At 44.8% G+C, this 20,821-nt stretch overlaps 2 protein-coding genes across 3 annotated transcripts; both read right to left on the reverse strand.

Annotated features, from left to right (window-relative positions):
- Positions 1-13,152: 13,152 nt before the first annotated feature.
- On the reverse strand, positions 13,153-15,064 carry LOC123060968 (uncharacterized). Of its 2 annotated transcripts, XM_044483940.1 has the most exons (5): positions 14,945-15,038; positions 14,425-14,635; positions 14,194-14,293; positions 13,860-13,997; positions 13,153-13,745 (listed from the first exon to the last, which is right to left on the reverse strand). In XM_044483940.1, exons 2-5 carry the CDS (start codon positions 14,461-14,463, stop codon positions 13,474-13,476), a joined length of 549 nt encoding a protein of 182 aa, XP_044339875.1. In that variant the 5' UTR covers positions 14,464-14,635; positions 14,945-15,038; the 3' UTR covers positions 13,153-13,473. The 2 variants fall into 2 exon arrangements, with proteins under 2 accessions (XP_044339875.1, XP_044339801.1); XM_044483866.1 differs by having other exon boundaries at positions 14,425-15,064.
- A 3,657-nt stretch (positions 15,065-18,721) lies between these two features.
- Positions 18,722-20,810, reverse strand: LOC123061089 (uncharacterized). Its single transcript, XM_044484044.1, has 4 exons — positions 20,624-20,810; positions 20,242-20,335; positions 19,828-20,007; positions 18,722-19,344 (listed from the first exon to the last, which is right to left on the reverse strand). The coding sequence occupies exons 1-4, from the start codon at positions 20,708-20,710 to the stop codon at positions 19,046-19,048; spliced, it is 660 nt and encodes a 219-aa protein (XP_044339979.1). The 5' UTR covers positions 20,711-20,810; the 3' UTR covers positions 18,722-19,045.
- Between the last annotated feature and the right edge of the window lie 11 nt (positions 20,811-20,821).

The following is a 20,821-nucleotide window of genomic DNA, read 5'->3' on the forward strand; positions in this document are numbered from 1 at the left end:
GGTGCGCCGAAGGAGGCGGTAAAGGGGGATGACCTTTTCTCTCAGGCGGGAGATACGGCTTAGAGTCGCCACACATCCGGTTAACTTCTGTATTTGTTTGAGGTCCTTTGGGATATCCAATTGCGACAGAGCTCGGATCTTGGCTGGATTTGCTTCAATTCCTCTACTGGATACAATGAAGCCCAAGAGCTTTCCGGCTGGGACGCCGAAAACGCATTTTTCCGGGTTGAGCTTGATGTCGTATGTTCGGAGATTATAAAATGTGAGCCTCAAGTCGTCTACTAGAGATTCAACATGTCTTGTTTTGACGACCACATCATCTACGTATGCCTCCACTGTTTTACCGATCTGGCTTGCCAGACATGTCTGAATCATTCGCTGATATGTTGCGTCGGCGTTTTTGAGCCCGAAGGGCATCGTGTTGAAGCAGAATGGCCCATATGGTGTGATAAATGCCGTTGCGGCTTGGTCTGATTCTGCCATCTTGATTTGATGGTAGCCAGAATATGCGTCGAGGAAACACAACGAATCGTGTCCTGCGGTGGCATCGATAATTTGATCGATGCGGGGGAGAGGGAAGGGATCCTTTGGGCAAACCTTGTTGAGGTCTTTAAAATCGACACACAGGCGCCAGGATTTGTCCTTCTTTGGTACCATCACCAGGTTTGCTAGCCAGTCCGGATGTTTTATATCTTTGATGAATCCGGCCTCCAATAGCTTTGCTAGCTCCTCTCCCATAGCCTGTCTCTTAGGTTCGGAAAAACGCCGAAGAGCCTGTTTGACAGGTTTGAATCCTATTTGGATATTTAAGCTGTGCTCGGCTAGCTTGCGTGGGATTCCTGGCATGTCCAAAGGATGCCAGGCGAAAATGTCCCAGTTCTCCCATAGGAACTCTCGCAATGCGGCATCGACATCAGGGTTTAACTGTGCTCCGATGGAAGCTGTTTTGTTGGGGTCCGTTGGATGGACTTGGAATTTGACTATTTCGTCCGCTGGTTTAAAGGAGGTGGACTTGGATCTTTTGTCGAGTACCACGTCGTCCCTATTCACGGTAGAGCACAGCGCAGTCAGTTCCTCGGCTGCTAGGGCTTCGGATAGTGCCTCGAGGGCCAGTGAGACTGTCTTGTTTTCGGCGCGGAGTGCTACATCCCGATCACTAGCGAGAGTGATGATCCCGTTAGGCCCGGGCATCTTGAGCTTCATGTACCCGTAATGGGGTATTGCCTGGAAGATTGTGAATGCTTCCCGCCCTAGCAAAGCGTGATAACCACTGCTGAACGGGGCCACGTGGAACGTGACTTCTTCGGACCTGTAATTGTCCGGTGTGTCGAACACCACATCCAGTGTGATTTTTCCTGTACAGCGCGCTTCCCGACTGGGGATTATTCCTCTAAAGGTTGTGCTGCTTCGCGTGATGCGGTTTCAGTCTATATCCATTTTTTGGAGGGTTTCCTCATAGATGAGGTTCAATCCGCTGCCGCCATCCATGAGTACCTTGGTGAGACGAAAGTCGTCCACTATTGGACTGAGGACCAATGCAGCTAGTGCTCGGGCTGTTCGTAATTTAGGTTCATCACTGGCGTTGAAGGTAATGGCCGTGTCACTCCACGGGTTTACTGTTGCTACTTGGTAGACTTCGGCAAGGCTGCGGAGTGTCCTTTTTCGCATATTATTTGATGCGAAGGTCTCGAAGACTATTAGTACCGTATTGGTGTCTCTGGGGTGGCTTTCTGTGGTCTCCGGGATTAGGAGGTTCTCGCCGATCTTGGCCACCTGCCGGAGTATCCAACATGCTCTAAGGCTGTGAGTTGGTGTGGCGTCCTCTGTGCTATGAATTTTACAGGGTCCATTAAGCCATCCTTCCAATACGGTTCCATGCCCTGTAGAGGGTTTTTGCTTTTTGGTCTTTGACCCGGGTGTCTGGCGATGATGCACCCTTTTGTTTCGGACTGGGCTTGCATTAAGGGCCGGATTGTCCCAAAATTTAGTTTCGGTTTTCCGGGCGCTTTCCATCGCACAGTACTTTCATACTATGGATGCTAAGTCAGCGAAGCGTGTAATATCACGGCGACTTATGGCGTTGAGTATTCCCTTGTCCATGCAATTATTGCAGAAGGATAGAATTGCGTCTTCCTCGCAGCAGCCCTTTATCCTGTGCATAACCAGGAGGAATCTGGCCCAGTAATGATGTACTATTTCGTTGGGCTCTTGCCTGATTTGGGATAGATCGCTAATGTTCGGGTGGGTGGGTGGAATTAAATCCGAAGCCTTACCCCTTCTGAGGCTCAGAGGCCGAGGAATTTCCGAACTCGAAAATTTGGATTCCTGGATGTCGTCCAATGAATCCAGTCCGTCACCTGATTCTAGGTTCAGGTCTTGAGTGATATCCTCCCCTCCGCGGACATCCGTCTTGGAGGGATCGGGAATCCGGACGTAGCGAGTCCTTAGGATAGATGAAGGGTCGCCGCACTGTCCCTCTACCACGGCAACGTGGTGGGTGGCTTGGGGAGAGTTAATCTTTCTCAGATCGGTTTTAGGCCCAATCTGGTCGTAATCCGTAGCGACTCCCAGGGCGGCGAAGCGATCCAAGAGCTCGTTTATGGAGGAAAGCTCTATTGGATCTAACTGCTCGGCAAGTTCCTAGTTGACATGAAGATTGTTTTCGATGGCTCGAGAGGTCATCGTCGGCGTAGAAGCCGAACAGGTGGTCATAAGAAAACCACCTAGCCGGAGGGTTTGGCCGACAGCCAAAGCTCCCTTAGCAACGGTGCCGTCTTTAAAGACGGGGCGAGGCATCCTTCCTGATGGCGACGACACAGAGGAACTCTCAATGAAAGCACCAATGTCGGTGTCAAAACCGGAGGATCTCGGGTAGGGGGTCCCGAACTGTGCGTCTAGGCCGGATGGTAACAGGAGGCGGGGGACACGAAGTTTTACCCAGGTTCGGGCCCTCTCCATGGAGGTAAAACCCTACGTCCTGCTTGATTAATATTGATGGTATGGGTATTACAAGAGTTGATCTACCATGAGATCGGAGAGGCTAAACCCTAGAAGCTAGCCTATGGTATGATTGTTGATGTGTATGTTGTTCTACGGACTAAAACGCTCCGGTTTATATAGACACCGGATAGGGTTAGGGTTACATAGAGTCGGTTACAATGGTAGGAGATCTGAACATCCGTATCGCCAAGCTTGCCTTCCATGCCAAGGAAAGTCCCTTCCGGACACGGGACGGAGTCTTCAATCTTGTATCTTCATAGTCCAGGAGTCCGACTGAAGGTATAGTTCGGCTATCCGAACACCCCCTAATCCAGGACTCCCTCAAGAAGCTTCGATGATAAGTTTCACATCGGGTCCATAGGCATGAACGCAAAGGCTCAAGGTCGACTCCCCCTTCTTCCATGCATAACCTTTCATTTTACTTCTTGCTTTTGATGAAGCTGTAGTGTAGAAATTTTATTTAGCAAAATACCATAAGAGTATGGCTCGTAGAAGCTTCCGAGTTTGCACAGATTAGAAAAGGCATAGCTTCAACCCATCGGGGCATCATAGAAACATATACCACAATCTTCAAGAGTAAATAGCACCAGCTCATAAGCAGAGCATGGTTGGCCAAACAGAGAATAGGATTTACCAATGGCATTATATATCAGAGGAATAACTTCCAAAGTGATTAAGTATGAAGGACGTTGTTGGATAAAATCTAACAAAGGATCCAATGGTCCTCAAGGGATCTGATGTAAGCATCGGTACTCAACCAGGGGAAGAAAGAATGCAAGGAGATCAGATTATAGAAACAACTGACTAACTCAAAGCTCAAATGCAAAGGAATTATGATTTCCAAGACAAGGGATCAGAAGCAATGCTCTGATTAGGGATGGATAAGTTGAATAGCCTTAGAGGTGCAATCGATGGCAATTTGATTGGTCGAGATCCAACTCATGTTTAAAATGGCGTCTGAGCCGGAAGGCCGAAACGAAGGATCTGATTAAGGAATGCGAGCATTCCCAATATTTTGAATCAATGGACTCAAAATGATAGTGACAAAGGCTGCCAATAAGAGTACTATATTTATGGGATTAACCATAATGCAAGCAAGCAAGAATTTCAAGAGCAATAAGCTGCTAAGGATTTTCGGAAGATCGAATATTATTTCGAAGACCTTAGTGAAACACATAAACAACCGGGGATGGGCGGATACTCGGTATGTGCGAGGAATAATCCGTAGGGGTGTTCATGTGGTTAATGAACTGCAAGGAAGTAGGCACAAAGTATTCTTGGAACAATAGAGAGAATTTTTAGGGTATCTTGTAATAACAAGATCCATGGGATTGAAAAGGCAAGTGTATGTAGTTATCCGTAATGATATAACAGTGGTAGGGAATTGCAAAAGCAACGGGCACAAAGTCTCAAAAGAGTATCAGAGAGTAACTTCAAAATCTACTAGTGTAGTAGGCGATCATTTGTGATAAGGGGCTCTCCGGGTGAAGTATTTACGAGAACCTAGAGTTAGAGTTAGCAAAACCATTTAACCAGAATAGAAGAGAGATTAGAATCCCAGAGTATAGGTCGAGGAGTAAAAGATCCTAATACCACCCAGATGGTGACGTGGGCCCGTAAGGCACACAACCATGTTAGTAAAAGTTTTGTAATGTCTAGACTCAACTTCGGCCAAGGAGTGTGGAAGGGGGATTCCTACAGGCAGTCGGCTCTGATACCAACTTGTGACGCCCCTGATTCAATCGTACACTAATCATGCACGCAAACATGTACGATCAAGATCAGGGACTCACGGGAAGATATCACAACATAACTGTAAAACATAAATAAGTCATACAAGCATCATAATACAAGCCAGGGGCCTCGAGGGCTCGAATACAAGTGCTCGATCATAGACGAGTCAGCGGAAGCAACAATATCTGAGTACAGACATAAGTTAAACAAGATTGCCTTAAGAAGGCCAGCACAAACTGGGATACAGATCGAAAGAGGCGCAGGCCTCCTGCCTGGGATCCTCCTAAACTACTCATGGTCGTCATCAGCGGACTACACGTAGTAGTAGGCACCTCCGGTGTAGTAGGAGTCGTCATCGACGGTGGCGTTTGGCTCCTGGACTCCATCGTCTGGTCGCAGCAAACGGGTATAGAAAGGGGGAAAAGGGGGAGCAAAGCAACCGTGAGTACTCATCCAAAGTACTCGCAAGCAAGGAGCTACACTACATATGTATGCATTGGTATCAAATGGAATAAGGGTATCATATGTGGACTGAACTACAGAATGCCGAAATATGAGGGGGATAGCTAGTCCTATCGAAGACTACGCTTCTGGTAACATCCATCTTGCAGCAGAAGAAGAGAGTAGATGCTAAGTTCACCAAGTAACATCGCATAGCATAATCCTAACCGATGATCCTCCCCTCGTCGCCCTGTGAGAGAGCGACCACCGGTTGTATCTGGCACTTGGAAGGGTGCGTTTTATTAAGTATCCGGTTCTAGTTGTCATAAGGTCAAGGTACAACTCCAAGTCGTCCTGTTACCGAAGATCATGGCTATTCGAATAGATTAACTTCCCTGCAGGGGTGCACCACATAACCCAACACGCTCGATCCTATTTGGCCGGACAGACTTTCCTGGGTCATGCCCGGCCTCGGAAGATCAACACGTCGCAGCCCTACCTAGGCACAACAAAGAGATCAGCACGCCGGTCTAAATCCTATGGCGCAGGGGTCTGGGCCCATCGCCCTTTGCACACTTGCATGTTGCGAGGGCGGCCAGAAGCAGACCTAGCCTAGCAGGCGTTCCAGTCCAATCCGGCGCGCGCCGCTCAGTCGCTGACGTCACGAAGGCTCCGGCTGATACCATGGCGTCGAGTGCCCATAACTGTCCCCGCGTAGATGGTTAGTGCGTATAGGCCAATGGCCAGACTCAGATCAAATACCAAGATATCGTTAAATGTGTTATCTTGAAATAACCGCGAACGCCGACCAGGGCCAGGCCCACCTCTCTCCTAGGTGGTCTCAACCTGCCCTGTCGCTCCGCCACAAAGTAACAGTCGGGGGCCATTGGGAACCCAGGCCCACCACTACCTGGATGGAGCCACCTGCCCCTTCAGCCCCCATCTCCGAACAATATCATAAGTAATGTAACAGTATAAGTATATATCATATGCCCGTGATCACCTCCCGAAGTGATCACGACCCAGTAGTATAGCATGGCAGATGGACAAGAATGTAGGGCCACTAATGGTAAACTAGCATCCTATACTAAGCATTTAGGATTGCAGGTAAAGGTAACAACAGTAGTAGCAAGGACAGGCTATGCATCAGGATAGGATAACGGAAAGCAGTAACATGCTACACTACTCTAATGCAAGCAGTAGAGAAGAATAGGCGATATCTGGTGATCAAGAGGGGGGCTTGCCTGGTTTCTCTGACCGGAGAGAGGGGTCGTCAACACCGTAGTCGTACTGGGTAGCAGCGGCGTCGGTCTCGTAGTCTATCGGAGAGAAGAGGGGGAAGAAACAATGAATATAATGCAAACAGGTGCATAACGATGCATGACAAGACAAGTAGCGGTGTTAGGGGTGCCCTGGCGCGGTATGAGGTGGTACCGGTGAAGGGGGGAAACATCCGGGAAAATATTCCCGGTGTTTCGCGTTTTCGGACAGATGAACCGGAGGGGGAAAGTTGCGTGTTCGCTATGCTAGGGATGTGTGGCGGACGAACAGGCTGCGTATCCAGATTCGTCTCATTGTTCTGAGCAACTTTCATGTACAAAGTTTTTCCATCCGAGTAATAGATTATTTTATATTAATTTAAAAGGATTTAATCATTTTATGAAATTATCAAACATCTGACGATAAATGGTTAAATTGCTAGGGGTACACAAAAGTGTACCCAACAAAGTGCACAGAGGCTAACAGATGGGGCCCAGCTGCTGAGGCAGCAGCTGACTGGGCCGGCCTTATCCACTAGAATAGTGGTGGGGCCCCACCTGTCATAGGCTGACACCTCCAGCGGTGTTAAATTATAAAACGTAGATTAATTAAGGTGTGGGTCCCATATGTCAGTGTGACATTAGTTAAATTAGTTAGCACTTTAGTTAATTAACGGGGCGGGGCCTAGTTGTCAGTGAGAGGGGAAGGGTGATTAGCGCTCTAATTAAGCCGGTTAGGCCGACGGTTAGCTGGAGCACGACGGCGTTGGCTGTCCGGCCAACTCCGGCAGCGGGAGGGCGCGCGGCTAGGCGTGTTAGAACACCTCCAGAGAGGCGAGTGGGGTGGTGCCACTGGTGCTATTATTACACGCACGCGGTACAAAGGACGACAGACAGAGTGGACGCACTGACGCACGCGTGCAATCATGCAGAATTGTAGGTGCAGGTGTGTACAGTACAACGGAACGGAATGGAAGGGACGAAGAAATTCCATTGTTTCCACCTGAAGTCTGAATTGATTCGACGACTAGTTCCGTACGTGCATGGAAATCTACCTACGTACTTACACGGAAGAAGATTTCTCCTTGTCTCAACCCAACCACGCATTGCCACGGCCACGCACGCTCTAAATCGTACCCACAACTACCTACGATCAATAAACTACACAAGGCAATGTTTTGTCTTTGAATTTTCACCTTTTTTTAGGGCAACACGCTAGATTTTATTGCTCAACAAAGTCTGTCTACCCAACAAGTCATGGGGCTGACCCAACAAAGTCTGTCTACCCTGTTCTAAAGAGAGTGAAAATCTAGCTAGATTGTGTGCTTCTAAATTTTCACCTTTATTTTTTGAGTAACTTCTAAATTTTCACCTGAATTGTAGATTTCATCCGGATTCGCGCTGACGGTCATCGTGCGCCGGAGGTGCGGCCTGTTCATCTGTGTTTTCACTGGTTGCCTCGTTAAGGGCCTATGTCATTGTTATGAACCTTTTTGGGTTTTTCTTTATTTATTTTCATGTTGGTGTTGTCGCATGATTTGTAGAGCGACGCGAGCGCGGGATCTCCTTCTCCTATGTAGCGTGTAGAGCGCTAGGGGGAGCGTCTATGCCTCGCTTATAGCGAGGTGGAAGGCAGCCTCGGCTACAGGGAGCTGGTGCTGCGCCGGCCCAGTAGGAATGTGGGTATGCCACGCTGATGTCATGCTGATGCTAGGTGACGTCACACTAATTTAGATCTTTTTAGTTTTATTTATATTTTAAATGAATATTTTTGAAAAATTAAAACATGAATTTTAGAAATGTTAACATAGTATAAAAAATGTTAGAGCAACTAAAAAATATTAATATCTTTTAAAAAATGTTTATGACAATGAAAACTGTTCCTGCATTTCAAAGAACTCTGGGTGAAAATTTTCAAAAATGTGTACACAATGTAAACCAGAATTCCGTAATATAACAAAAATACTTCTAACCATTAAAAATTGCATGTGACATTATAAATAAATACCGCCGTGTTTCAAAAAATGTATCTAACATTAAAAAAATGTTTATAAAATGTTATGCTGACGACTGGCTGGATAATTTTGAAGCATTAGATTTGTCTCCCGTTACTTGAGCTGCTAGGAGAATCTGGTAATGACCCGTTTTATTCAAATCGATTGGGGGCAGCGACCAAGTTGGATTTTGCATGCAACCGGCTGCCTAAAACTTGTTACTAGTACAAGTTTATTTATCTGAAATAATTTATATATGGGTGTTTATGGTTATATATTAGTTTTTTTCTTTTTGAGGGAAATTATGGTTATATTAGTCTACATGCTCTTTGTATGGGTTGTTTGGTTTGGTGTAAACGGTAAGTATTAATTGAAGTCAATGGTGTTGTTGAGTTCGTTGGTCTAAACTAACGTACTACCTCCGTTTCAGTTTACAAGTCCTACGCGTATACCTAGGTTGACAATTTTATCACCCTAATATAAACTATATAACACAAAAATTATACATTTTGAAAGTAGAAACTCCAAAGTTTATGTTGGTATATTTTTTGTAATATATGACTTGTATTAGATTGGTCAAATTGACGACCTAGGGATACGCGCGCGTCCTGTAAACTGAGAGAGAGGTAGTAGTACCCTTAGGGCTGGCTTGACATTCCCAGATGTTGCATTGGCAATCGCAATCCTCCACCGATTGCAATGCAAGCACTTTTGACCTTGACTGACTGACGTACCATTGATAGTATATTTTCACTAAAACCATTAACATCACATATATTTAGATAAAATATATGATGTGGCAAGCAATAAATAAAGAAAAGAGAGGAAAATGGTAACATAGCTAGTACTAGTAGTATGAGGCTGCTCATAATGGGAGTAACATAGCAAGTAACATAACACATCCCAAGAAAAATTTGCTTACATGGCATGTATTTAATGAGAGAGATGGTTGGAGTAACATAATATGTTACTGTAACATAACACATCCCAAGGCAAAATGAGTCTACATCTTAATAAATGATGGTTTGCATGATACTACATACATGTTACTCCCCACTATGAAGGTGGTAACATAGACTAGTAACATATGTATGTTACTAGTCTAAGTTACTCCCCACTATGACTAGTCTGACTAACATCACACATATCAATGCAAGATGAGTTTATAGCCTAATAAATGAAGTGTTGCATGTTACCACACATATGTTACCCCCACTGTAAAGGTAGTAACATAGACTAGTAACATACGCATGTTACTAGTCTATGTTACTACCCATTTGCTAGTCTAACTCAAGGAGCAAACTAGCTTCTCATATACATATAAGGATGTTACTAAACAAATCCTTCCACTTGTGCATGGTAATCACCACTCCTCCTGCTACCTTGGCTCCATCTGTCTGCTATCCTACCTTGGTGAGATTAATTAACTAGCTAGGGTTAGGGTTAGGCTCCTCCACTTTGCTGGTAATACAATACATCTTGTCATGCTTACGTTTCACAATCAGAAAGGTTACACCTTTCTTTCTTAGTCAGGCCTACGCTTCATTTTCATCTGCTATAGTACTAGTTTAGCACTATTATTACACACACGCGGCACAAAGGACAGCCAGAAAGACAGAGAATTACAGTCGGGTGTGTACAGTAGTACCACGGAATGGAAGGAACGGAAGGAGAAATTCCACCTGAATGAATTGATTCTTCTTGTGGTACTATCACGACTAGTTCCGTACATGAAAAAAATGTGACTGAATTCTAGTACGTGGTACGTACATGGAACAAGATTTCTCCTTGTCTGAACCCAACCACTCATTGCCACGCGTCTTTCTATTTTAGTAATACTTGTAACTAACTCCACAGACTACTTCCTTCAAAAAAAAAACTCCACAGACTACTACCTCTTTTCCTAACTATAAGACGTTTTTGCAGTTTGAAAACTGCAAGAATATCTTATATTTAGAAACAGAGAAGGTGCACTTACTTACCGGTAAACTACGGAAGAAAATGATGCATGCTCGTAAATAACAATGCGATTTTGCAAAATATCAGCTAGCTGAGATTTAACTATGTCGCACTCACGAGTCACGACCACAGCCTTTCAATCGGAGCACGCCGAGATACGTGCTCGTTGTTTTTGCTGATTGTCTAGTTATAGGCCTATGTAACTGTTATGGGCCTTTTTTCATACACATTTTTCATGTTGGTGTTGTCACAGAAAGAGAACCTATTTATTTTTTTCTATTATCCTCCTTGCTGTTGGCTTTTATGGACGTGGGTTGTTGGCGATCCTATTTCCCGCACAGGTCGACGAGTAGCCAGGTAACGCAAACCTCCTTTTATTTCGCTAGGTAAGATTTTGCCCACCCATATAGAGAGGCTACCTTTTTTGGTTTTGGGAAGGTTCTAAAACCTTACCACCATTTTTTAGTGTTTTCTTCTGGTTTTTTCAGTTTGGTGTCTTTTTTCATCTTCATTTTTTCATTTGTTTTGCATTTTCTAATTCATGAATACCTATACAATCTGGTTATTTTTTAATTTACGAATATGCTTTGATTTTAAAAAATTGTGAAGATTTTTCATTTTCACGAACAATATTTCATATTTATAATATTTTTCCTTTTTCTGTATTCTCAAACATTTTTTGAATTCACGAACAATTTTGAATTCTCAAACTTGCTTTTTGGAATTATGAACATTTTTCCAAATTCTCAACATTTTTTAAATGGACAATCGTTTTTAAATCAAGAACATTTTTCCAAATTCTCAACATTTTTTAAATAAACAATCTTTTTTTAAATCAAGAACATTTTTCAATTCTCCAAACATCTTTTGAATTCGTGGACATTCAAATTATGAACATTTATGGAATTCATGATTATTATTTTCAAATTCATGAACATTTCCTGAATTAGCGATTTTTTTAATTCTGCGCACTTTTATGGAATTTGCTATCATTTTTGAAATTGTGAAGATCTTTTTCAGTTTCATATTTTTTAACTCACGAATTTTTCAAATATGTGGTTTGGTTTCAAAGTTGGGAATATTTTTTATATTCATAAACACTCTTTAAAAATATAAAAATTATTTTAAATAGAAAATGACTGAAAATAAAATGTCGTCTGAGAAAACAGATAAAAATCAAATAGAAGAATCTTACGCCATATATCCCAAAATAAGTGTCGCTGACTTTGTACAACTTTGGTGCCGGAGGGAATATGTTTTTTTTCTAGCCTACGTGCTCTATGTTATGTTTTTAGGTAACATGAGCCGTACGTTGTCAAAAGAATTGGGCAAGTCCTATATGGGGCGGCCCACAGGAGCGCCATGGGGGTGCGCGTTCTTGACACTCAGCACTCCACGCGCTAAATACAAGGACCCGCGGGTCGGGCTTTGTTTTTAGCATTCAGCTATCATATGCTCATTCTTCTTCTTCTTACGCTTCTTTCTCTATGCAGTTGTTTTTCTGGTGTTTATTTCGTCTGCAGGAAGGTACTTAGTCATTGTTTGACTTTTTCTCAAAAATAATTAAGCATTGTTCATTATTTTTTGCGCGGGAGCATCACTTTTTTTTTCTTATTCAAGTGGAAGGGTACATGGTTATTATTTTCATGTGAATCTGGATGTAGAATCCCTTTTCATCATGGTAATTTAGAATGTATCTATCTAACATCAAATCCAAATATAGAGTAGTCAAAATGTTTATCTCCAAAAAATTAAAAAATAATGGATCTGGTTGATGCCCCCATTTGCAATATTCGACGATCTGATTTTTGAACCCCAAGCAAAAAACTTGATGTTCGAAACTGCCAAAAACAGTATTATTCATTCAGTTATATTTTCAACAGTTTAAATTCATATAATATTTTTTGACATGTGACAATCTATGGGTATTTTCCTTCTTGTGTCACAATTAGGTAACTTCATATATTAAATTAATAACCTTGGCAATAATGATATGTAGGAGCCATTAGAGATAGATTAATGTACGTGTGTGTGATTTGGCTTATTTTAATAACGCGGTCTTCTTTTTGTACGTGGGATTTAAATTCTTTTTCAGTCGGGCATATGATTTTTTTTAGTTGGACAACCTTCTTCTTAACGTGAGGCTTCTGGACTCCTTTTGTAGTTTTCTTTCTTATCTTTCTCAATGTGCACATGCACGTGGTTTTTGTATAGATGGAAAATAGGGGTGTGTGCTCGTATGAGGAGAAGGCAAATGTTTGTACGTACCTTTTTACTTTTTTTTAGAAAAACGTGATTTATTGGAAACATGGGTGAGGAGGGCCTACTTTTTTAATAGCGTGAGTACTTTTTTCATACTGGGGTGTGGCCCTCTTTTCTAATAGCGTGAGGACTCTTTCTTATGTGTATTTTTTTAATAATAAAGAAAGTTATTACGCTCAGGTTTTCCATTGTTGGGGTGGCGGACCTCAGATTTTTTTTTAACTTACTTCGTATCTACAACTTCATCCAACGGGCTTCAAACATATCGTGAATTCATCGGACGGTAAAAAAATATGTAACTAGAATTAACGTGGAGCCTCGTATGGTGCCTCCAATTAGTAAATATAAGATATAAGATGTTTTTTTGGCTGATAATATACTTCAATTGTAACCTATTTTATTGCGTACTAGATTAATATGCTTTACTTCATTACTGCAACAAAACAGGCCATTGATACCCTCTAGTAAATCTTACTTCTCTTTTGATAAAGAGCATTCTTTTTATTGGCTCATAATGTACATCAGGGAGATATTAACACAATGAACATACACTCAAGATAATGCGCATGACAGGATGCACACAATCAACACCAATACACACATATAAAAGAATCACGCCGGCAAAACTTATACAAAAACGAAGTCATGCCTACGCGGAGTAAAAAAGAAAGAAAGAGAAAATAGAACAACGGTGATCCACACACGGACACGGAGCAGCCGCTGAGCCATCTTATTTCCGTAGCTAGCCTTCAAATTTTAGTAGTACCCTCAACTTATATAATACTAAAAGCATTCCTAATTAAAGAAATGAGCCGACCAAGAACTTAGGAATCCTTGGCATTTCTGCCAGCTTCTACTGGTTTGAGCTTGCACGGGCACGCGTGCCTTGCGAGGTGTGTGGTGCCACCCTTGGAACTGCCTGTTAGTATCTTGCAGCAGTGGTTGCACGCCGCGAATGTCAGCACCTTCCCGTTGATGTCGCGTGCAAATATCTTGGTGAAGTAATCCCAAACATCCGAGGTCTTCTTGCGCTTTTTCGAGAGCCCATGGTCAGCTTTTGGAGGTGCGCCTGCTGTTGCACTAGAGTTTGCAGTATCTAGCAATCCCAATGAGAAAGGAAATAAATAAATAAATAAATAAATAAGCTTGCAGTGTCTTTCTAGCTAGGTTTCTCAATTGATATATGTATGTAAGACTAGCTCGAGCTTACCTGCGGAGTTGTCATGGTCACCAGGGTCACCGAGCAAGAGGTTCCCAAGTTCTGCAATGTAAGAGTTTAATCCTGGATGTGTTGAATTGGATAAAGCGTTGCTGCTTGGAGCTCCGAATGCTTGACCACTGTGGTTTCCTGCATCACAAGCAGGATTTTCAGAAATCCACAGGTTTCATTCGACAAGGACGGTGCTAGCTAGTGCTGAATGTTGTAGAGTAGTACTACCCCCCCATGAAGATAGATATTGTTATTTACTACTCCCTCTGTTTCTAAATATTTGTCTTTCTAGAGATTTTAACAAGTGACTACATACGGAGGGAGTAGTAGTTACCATTGCAAGATCCTGGATGGCATCCGACGCTGATGCATTTGGGAGTGTCGTCGTAGTCGGTTGAGTCTGTCTCGAATACATGGCACAGGACTAAACCATGCTACATGCATGGATTAAGCAAGCAAGCGACGAGGTACATGCATGCATCATTGAATTAAATTAAACAACATTTAGTATGTCCAGACGAATATCATGTAGTGGTACTTGTGAGACCACCATTTTACTACATACCTGGACAGATCCGTGGAGACAATAATAGTAGACGTTCATGATCCAGTTGGTGTTGGTGCCCGGCAACGGCAATGCATCATCTCCCGTGGACGTGGGCGGGGAAGGGTGAAACTTGATGGTCCTCTTGACCCCGACAACCCCGTTGTGTCCCGCCCTGATCACCCTGTCGCTTGTCTGTTTTTTCCAAAACCCATTTGGTGTACGCAAATCCCTGCAAATTCATTCATGCAGAAATATATATATATATAGTGCACAACAAGGGGGGATAAACATCTAGGAGTAGAATCCAAATTCAACATCCCTAGCTACCACCAACGCCAGAAACTACATCTACAAAGTACTCCGGCCAAGCTGTCCATAATCATATGGCTGCTGCTGGGTGGGACAGGAAGAGGAAGAGGAAGAGGAAGAGGGGACATCGGGATCCCCCAGTCGGTGTCGGTGGGGGTGGAAAACAAAGGCTCAACATCGAAGCTCTCTTGGAGTTCCATTGCACCACCCACTCAAGCTCCTTTGCTACCTGGAATTGATTTTGGTGCTCTGCTTGACGTGGGGAAGAACTCAACGCGTAGATAGAAGCTAATGTGGATTGGATTGCTTGTTGCAGCCGCGAGGAAGAAATCAAACACACCCACCCCCTTATTTAAACCCACCCGCCCCTTTGTTTCTTTATACCCACCCACTATAGTTGCGCCCGGGCCCGACGCAACGCGGGCCGGGCATGGACATGCCTCGTCAGTCAACAACATCTATCATCGATAATAATATTTTGCCTCGTCAGACCACAAACAAACACACTCTTTCATTTCTTTCTAGATCGTATATTTTGCCCCATCCCCATCCATGCTTTACTCCTACTCCCCAGATTTTACCAACTTTTCATGCTTTTATGTTTACCCGGATTTGTACTCCCTCTGTTCCAGCATACAAAACCTCACAAACTAGCTTTCAAAGTTTTAATACCTATCATCGATAATAATATTTTAATATATGAAGTACTATCTCCGTCAGGGTTTATTAGTCCCTTTGTATTTTATGTCAAATCTTGACCATAGATTTGATTAACAAACAAGACGTAGTATCTCATAGAACTTATATTATTAGATTTTGGTAAGAAGTTTTCAGTGGTACTATTTTTGTTGTATATAACCTATTTTTTACTAGTTAAATCCAAGGTCACAGTTGGACCTAACATATGAGGGGACTAATAAATCAGGACGGAGGTAGTAGATGGCAATGCCGACGACGAGAGCTCCTCTACATCGCTTAACGCGCCCATTGGGGAACCAACGCTCATACACGGCACACATGGGCTGCCCCAGTAAATCTCACCCCACCACTCACTCAATCATGCTGCTTCGGCCGCTAACTCACTCGCCCAACTATTTAGTTGGTTTTGTTTATGTTGTATAAGTTAAAAGGACATGATTTTTTCTGTTAATTCTGGAAAAAAGATATTATTTTTAAAAAATGAAGAATTTGGAGAAAAATGTTCATGGAATTAAATAAATTCATTATGAGACAAAACAGTCACCAATTTAAAAAAAATCATAAATTATAAAAAATGGATCCTTCCAAAATAATTATGCATTTGAAAAAAAATAGCGAATTTAAAAATATGAAGACGACAACAACAACAACAATAACAACAAAGCCTTTAGAATATGAGTTTTGAAAATTTTCACACATTTTAAAAAGGTTCATGAAATTTTAAAATGAAAAATAAAAAATAGAAAGAAAAAAACAAAGAACGAAAGAAAACGCATTGAGAAAACCGGTGGAACAAGCTCCTAGGGCCGATCAACTTCCTATAGGTGACATGTGTGTCCTGTGTGCGCCGACCAGGGACTGACGTCTTAGGGCATCTCCAGCCGCGCCCCCAGGAAGGCCTCCCCAGGCGATTTTTTCGCGCCGGCGCTGAAAAAACGGCCCAGTCGCGCCCCCAGGAGCCCGATTTTCGCCGGCTTGGGCCGAAAACAGCGCCGGCGGACCCAGGCCGAACCCGGCGCGCTGAGGGGCGAGCTGTTTTGGCGCGAAAAAGACGCGGGCCAGCCGCGTCAGCGACTCGGCGCCTCGTCTTCCCCCAACGGCTTCGGTTCCCGCGGGGAATCAATTGCAAGGCTGCCGCCGGTCAGCCTTGCCATTGATTCCTCACGGGCGGCGCGTTCACGGGACGGCGCGCCGACGCCTCCACTCCCTCTCACGCGTACACACGGGCGCGGCCCGGCTATAAAAGTCGGCGGCCTCCGCTCACCTGCGCCCACACCAGCCCCGCCCCTCGCCGCCGTCTAGCCCTTCCTCTCTCCCCGAGCGCCGCCGCCCAGCCCCTCCCTCTACCTCTTCCGAGCCCGCCCAGCCCCGCCTTCGCCATGGCAGAGCGCTTCCCCGGAGATACGGCGGCGGCCAACGGCTTCGGCCGCCGTTCGCTGCGCAAACAGGAGTCGTGGCTCCTGTTCCAGGCGAACATCCCGGCGCCGCCGGACATGCGGGCCGGGCCGACAGGGTGGAGGCTCAGCGCCGGGGGAGTACCCATTCCCCCGTTGCCCGACGCCGCGGCGGACCCGAGGTACTTCGCCGAGGAGGTCGACATCGTGCGCGCGTCCCTCACCGACGCCGAGCTCTCCCTCCCCCAGTACGCCGCCGACAACCACGCGGCCTGGGCAGCGTATTTCGAGTGCCGCCAACAGCAGCGCTTGGCGTCCACCAACGGCGCGCCGGTGGTCGGCAGCCGGCAGAACAGCGAGGGACGCTACCTCTGGTGGGGCGTCCCCGGCCGCACACTCGAGGGCGTGCTCACGTACCTCGAGGGAGGCAACGACCCGCCGTTGGCGTACCCCCCGGCGAGGGTGGCCGCCCCGGCGCAGCACCGACACGCCGGGCCATGGGCTCCAAGAAGGTTCGGCGCATCCTCTTCTTCCTCCTCGTCGTCCCGTTCTTCTTCCCACTCCTCCGGCTCTCCGGCGCTGCTCGGCGTCAAGGCTGAGCCCGCGGCGCACTCGCAGCGCCGGCATCGTCATCAACGAGGGCGGCCGGCGCGCCCCCTCGTCGGCTCCTCCGCGCTTCGTCAAGCCGAAGACGGAGCCGGGCCTGGCGCCGGTGAAGACGGAGCCGGGCCTGCCGCCGGTGAAGACGGAGCCGGGTCTGGCGCCGGTGAAGGCCGAGTTCGCCGGCGACGGCGACGCCGCCCTCGAATGGGCGCGCCAGGACTCCATTGCGATGGAGAAGGCGCGCCGCGAGAAGGAGAAGGAGTGCCAGCGCGCCGCCCTATGCCGCTTTGAGGTGCGCCAACGCGGCCGCGAGGAAGGCGGGGTCGTCGTCCTTTGCGACAGCAGCGACGACGATGACGCGCCGCCGCCTGTTCGCCATGGCGACGCCGAGCAGGGGTCCAGCAGGGGCGCCCGCGTCAAGGAGAAGAAGGCCGACGACGACGATGGCGGCGACGACTTCCCCCTTTCTTTTTTTAGATTAGGTTAATATAATGTTTGGACGAATTTCGCCGAAATTTGCCATGTTTGACCGAAATTTAACTAGTTTTATCATAACTTCGCCGAACTTTCTTTTTTTTTGTTTTTTAATACGCGCCTGGGGGCGGCCCTGGGGCCGACGGCTGGGGACCGACTCGCCCCAGGGCCATTTTTTGTGCCGGCTCACCCTCAGGCGGCGCTTTTAGACGCCCCCTGGGGGGCCAACGGCTGGAGATGCCTTTAAGAGCCGAATAGGAAAAAGGGAATAAGCTAGCTCACTAACATAGTTGTACTTCGATAACTTAACCAACAGCTTAATATTCCAAGGCCAACATTATATAGGCTTGATATTTGTTTATCTAACATCACATAGGTTCTTAACCCGTTACTTGCATACACTACTAGGAAATGCCTTATAGGTAGAAGATTAACAATAGTGTGGTGTTATCAATAGGCCGCGCTACTGTTATTTAGTAGTAGTGCGGGCGTAGATCACACGCTGCAGGTTTGTGTGGGTCGAGGTTGGAGGAGTTGAACAGACCCATGTAGATAAACACTAATGTGCGATATCGAGGTTGGAGGAGTTGATCTCCGAGTTTCCAACAAGGTTAGTTGTTTGTGAAATTCTGTTCAAATGTAGTGTACACCTTTTTAGCAAGATATTACGCTCCAAATATTTATTTTTGTTTCACTTCATGTCATAAGTTATTTTGGCTGATAACATATCTGAATTGTAACCAATTTTATTGCTTACTAGATTAATATGCTTTACCTCACCCTGCATGACCGCAGCAAAACATGCCATTGATACCCTTCAGTATATCTTACTCCCCTTTTGATAAAGAGTGTTTTTATTGGCTTATATTGTACATCAGTGAAATACAAACATAATAAACATACACTCGGCTTGTGCATGATTAGGATGCACACAACCAATAACAAAGCACCCACATAAATGATCACAACGGGCCAAAGTTGTGCCTAGGCGGAGTAAAAAGAGAAAGAAAGAGAACAGGGCGACGGTGATCCACACAGAGCAACTACTAAGCTATCTTATTTCTATAGCTAGCCACGATTCTTAAGAAGTTTCAAACTTTGAAAATACTCTCGACTTATAGTACTAGAAGCATTCCTAAGGAAATGACCAGATCAAGAACTTAGGACAATAGGACATTGGGGTTGCCGCCGGAGTCCTTGGCATTTCTGCCAGCTGCTACTGGTTTGAACTTGCACAGGCACGTGTGCCTTGCAAGTTGCGAGGTTCCATTCTTGGAACTCGCTGTCAGTATCTTGCAGCAGTGGTTGCAAGCCGCAAATGTCAAAACCTTCCCGTTGATGTCGAGCGCATATATCTTGGTGAAGTAATCCCAAACATCTGAGATCTTTTTGCGCTTTCTCGACTGCCCATAGTCAGTGATTGGAGGGTCGCCTCTTCCTGCACCACAGTTTCCCGTATCTAGCGATCCCAATGAGAAAGGAAAAGAAAGATATGTTATTACTTCCACCAGCTTCGACTATAGGAGTAGCTAGCAATTTCAAACCATAGGAGTCAGCCTAATAAGATGCAGTAATAATATTGTAGTGTTTTTGTTCAGTTTTTTCTGCTTCTCTTGTATGGCTTATGCCTTGATTGTATTTCCTCCGTCCCATAATATAAAAGCATTTTTGACACTGCACCATCCCATAATATAAGAGCATTTTTGACACTAATGCAGTGTAAAAAATGCTCTTATATATATTATGAAACAAAGAGAGTATTATTTTGAGCAGAGTCTGTCCCACAGGCTTGTTCACAGAACAATTCTCAGACCTTGGGGTTTGGTTTTGCAATATATAAGCAGGTAGACCGTGGCCTACCTTCTTACAAAAAAAATGCAGTACTGTTTTTCTAGCTAAGTTTCTCAATCGATCTCTACGTATGAGACTAACTCGAGCTTACCTGCGGAGTTGTCAGGATCAGAGTCACTGAACAAGAGGTTTCCAAGTTGTTCAATGTAAGACTTTAATCTTGGGTCAGAATGGTGCTTCGGGTAATAGTGCATTGGCCTGGATCCTGGATGTGGTGAATTGAGTGAAGTGTCCTCGCTTGGAGCTCCGAATTCGTGATCATTGTGGTGTCCTGCATCACAAACAGGATTTTAAATAGCACACAAGATTTCTAGAACTGAAGAAGCTATCTAATATTGTAGATGCAAATGCATAGCAGATTAACAACTCCACAAAATAATAGAGAACATAGGAAATTCTTCCAACAAGACGGAAACATCAATAGATTTCATTTAAGTAGGTGCTAGTTCTGAACTATAGTACTACCCCATATATATACAAGAGAAAAATAATGTTATTCAGTTACCACTGCATGCTCCTCGATGGCATCCTAGGCATTTGGGGTTGTCTTCGTAGTCGGGTGAGTCTGTCTCGAATACATGGCACAGGACTAAACCATCCTACATCGATTAAGCGACGGATTAAACATTTGGAATACATCCCACTAGAAAGATTTTGGGCACAAAGAACTAACATGATACGTTATGAGGATTACTACATGCTACTCCATCTGTTTCTAAATATAAGTCTTTTGAGAGATTTCAATACAAACTACATACGAATGTGTACAGACATATTTTAGAGTGTAGATTCACTCACTTTGCTTCGTATGCAGTCCATATTAAAATACCTAAAAAGACTTGTATTTAGGAACGAAAAGAGTAGAATGCGACCCCAATTTTACATACATGGAGAAATGAATTTCCGTCATTCCATGAATAGTAGGCGTTCATGATCCAGTTGGTCTTGGCGCCCGTGTGCTGGTGGAACTTCATAGTCTTCTTGACCCCAAAACCCCGTTGTGTTCCGTCCAGATCATCGTGTCGCGTGCGTGTTTTTGTCAAAAACCCATTTGTTGTAGGGAGATGACGAAAGGAGGCAAAGAA

This window comes from Triticum aestivum, chromosome 1A, assembly GCF_018294505.1.
Source record: "Triticum aestivum cultivar Chinese Spring chromosome 1A, IWGSC CS RefSeq v2.1, whole genome shotgun sequence".
In the NCBI taxonomy this organism is placed as follows: Eukaryota; Viridiplantae; Streptophyta; class Magnoliopsida; order Poales; family Poaceae; genus Triticum; species Triticum aestivum.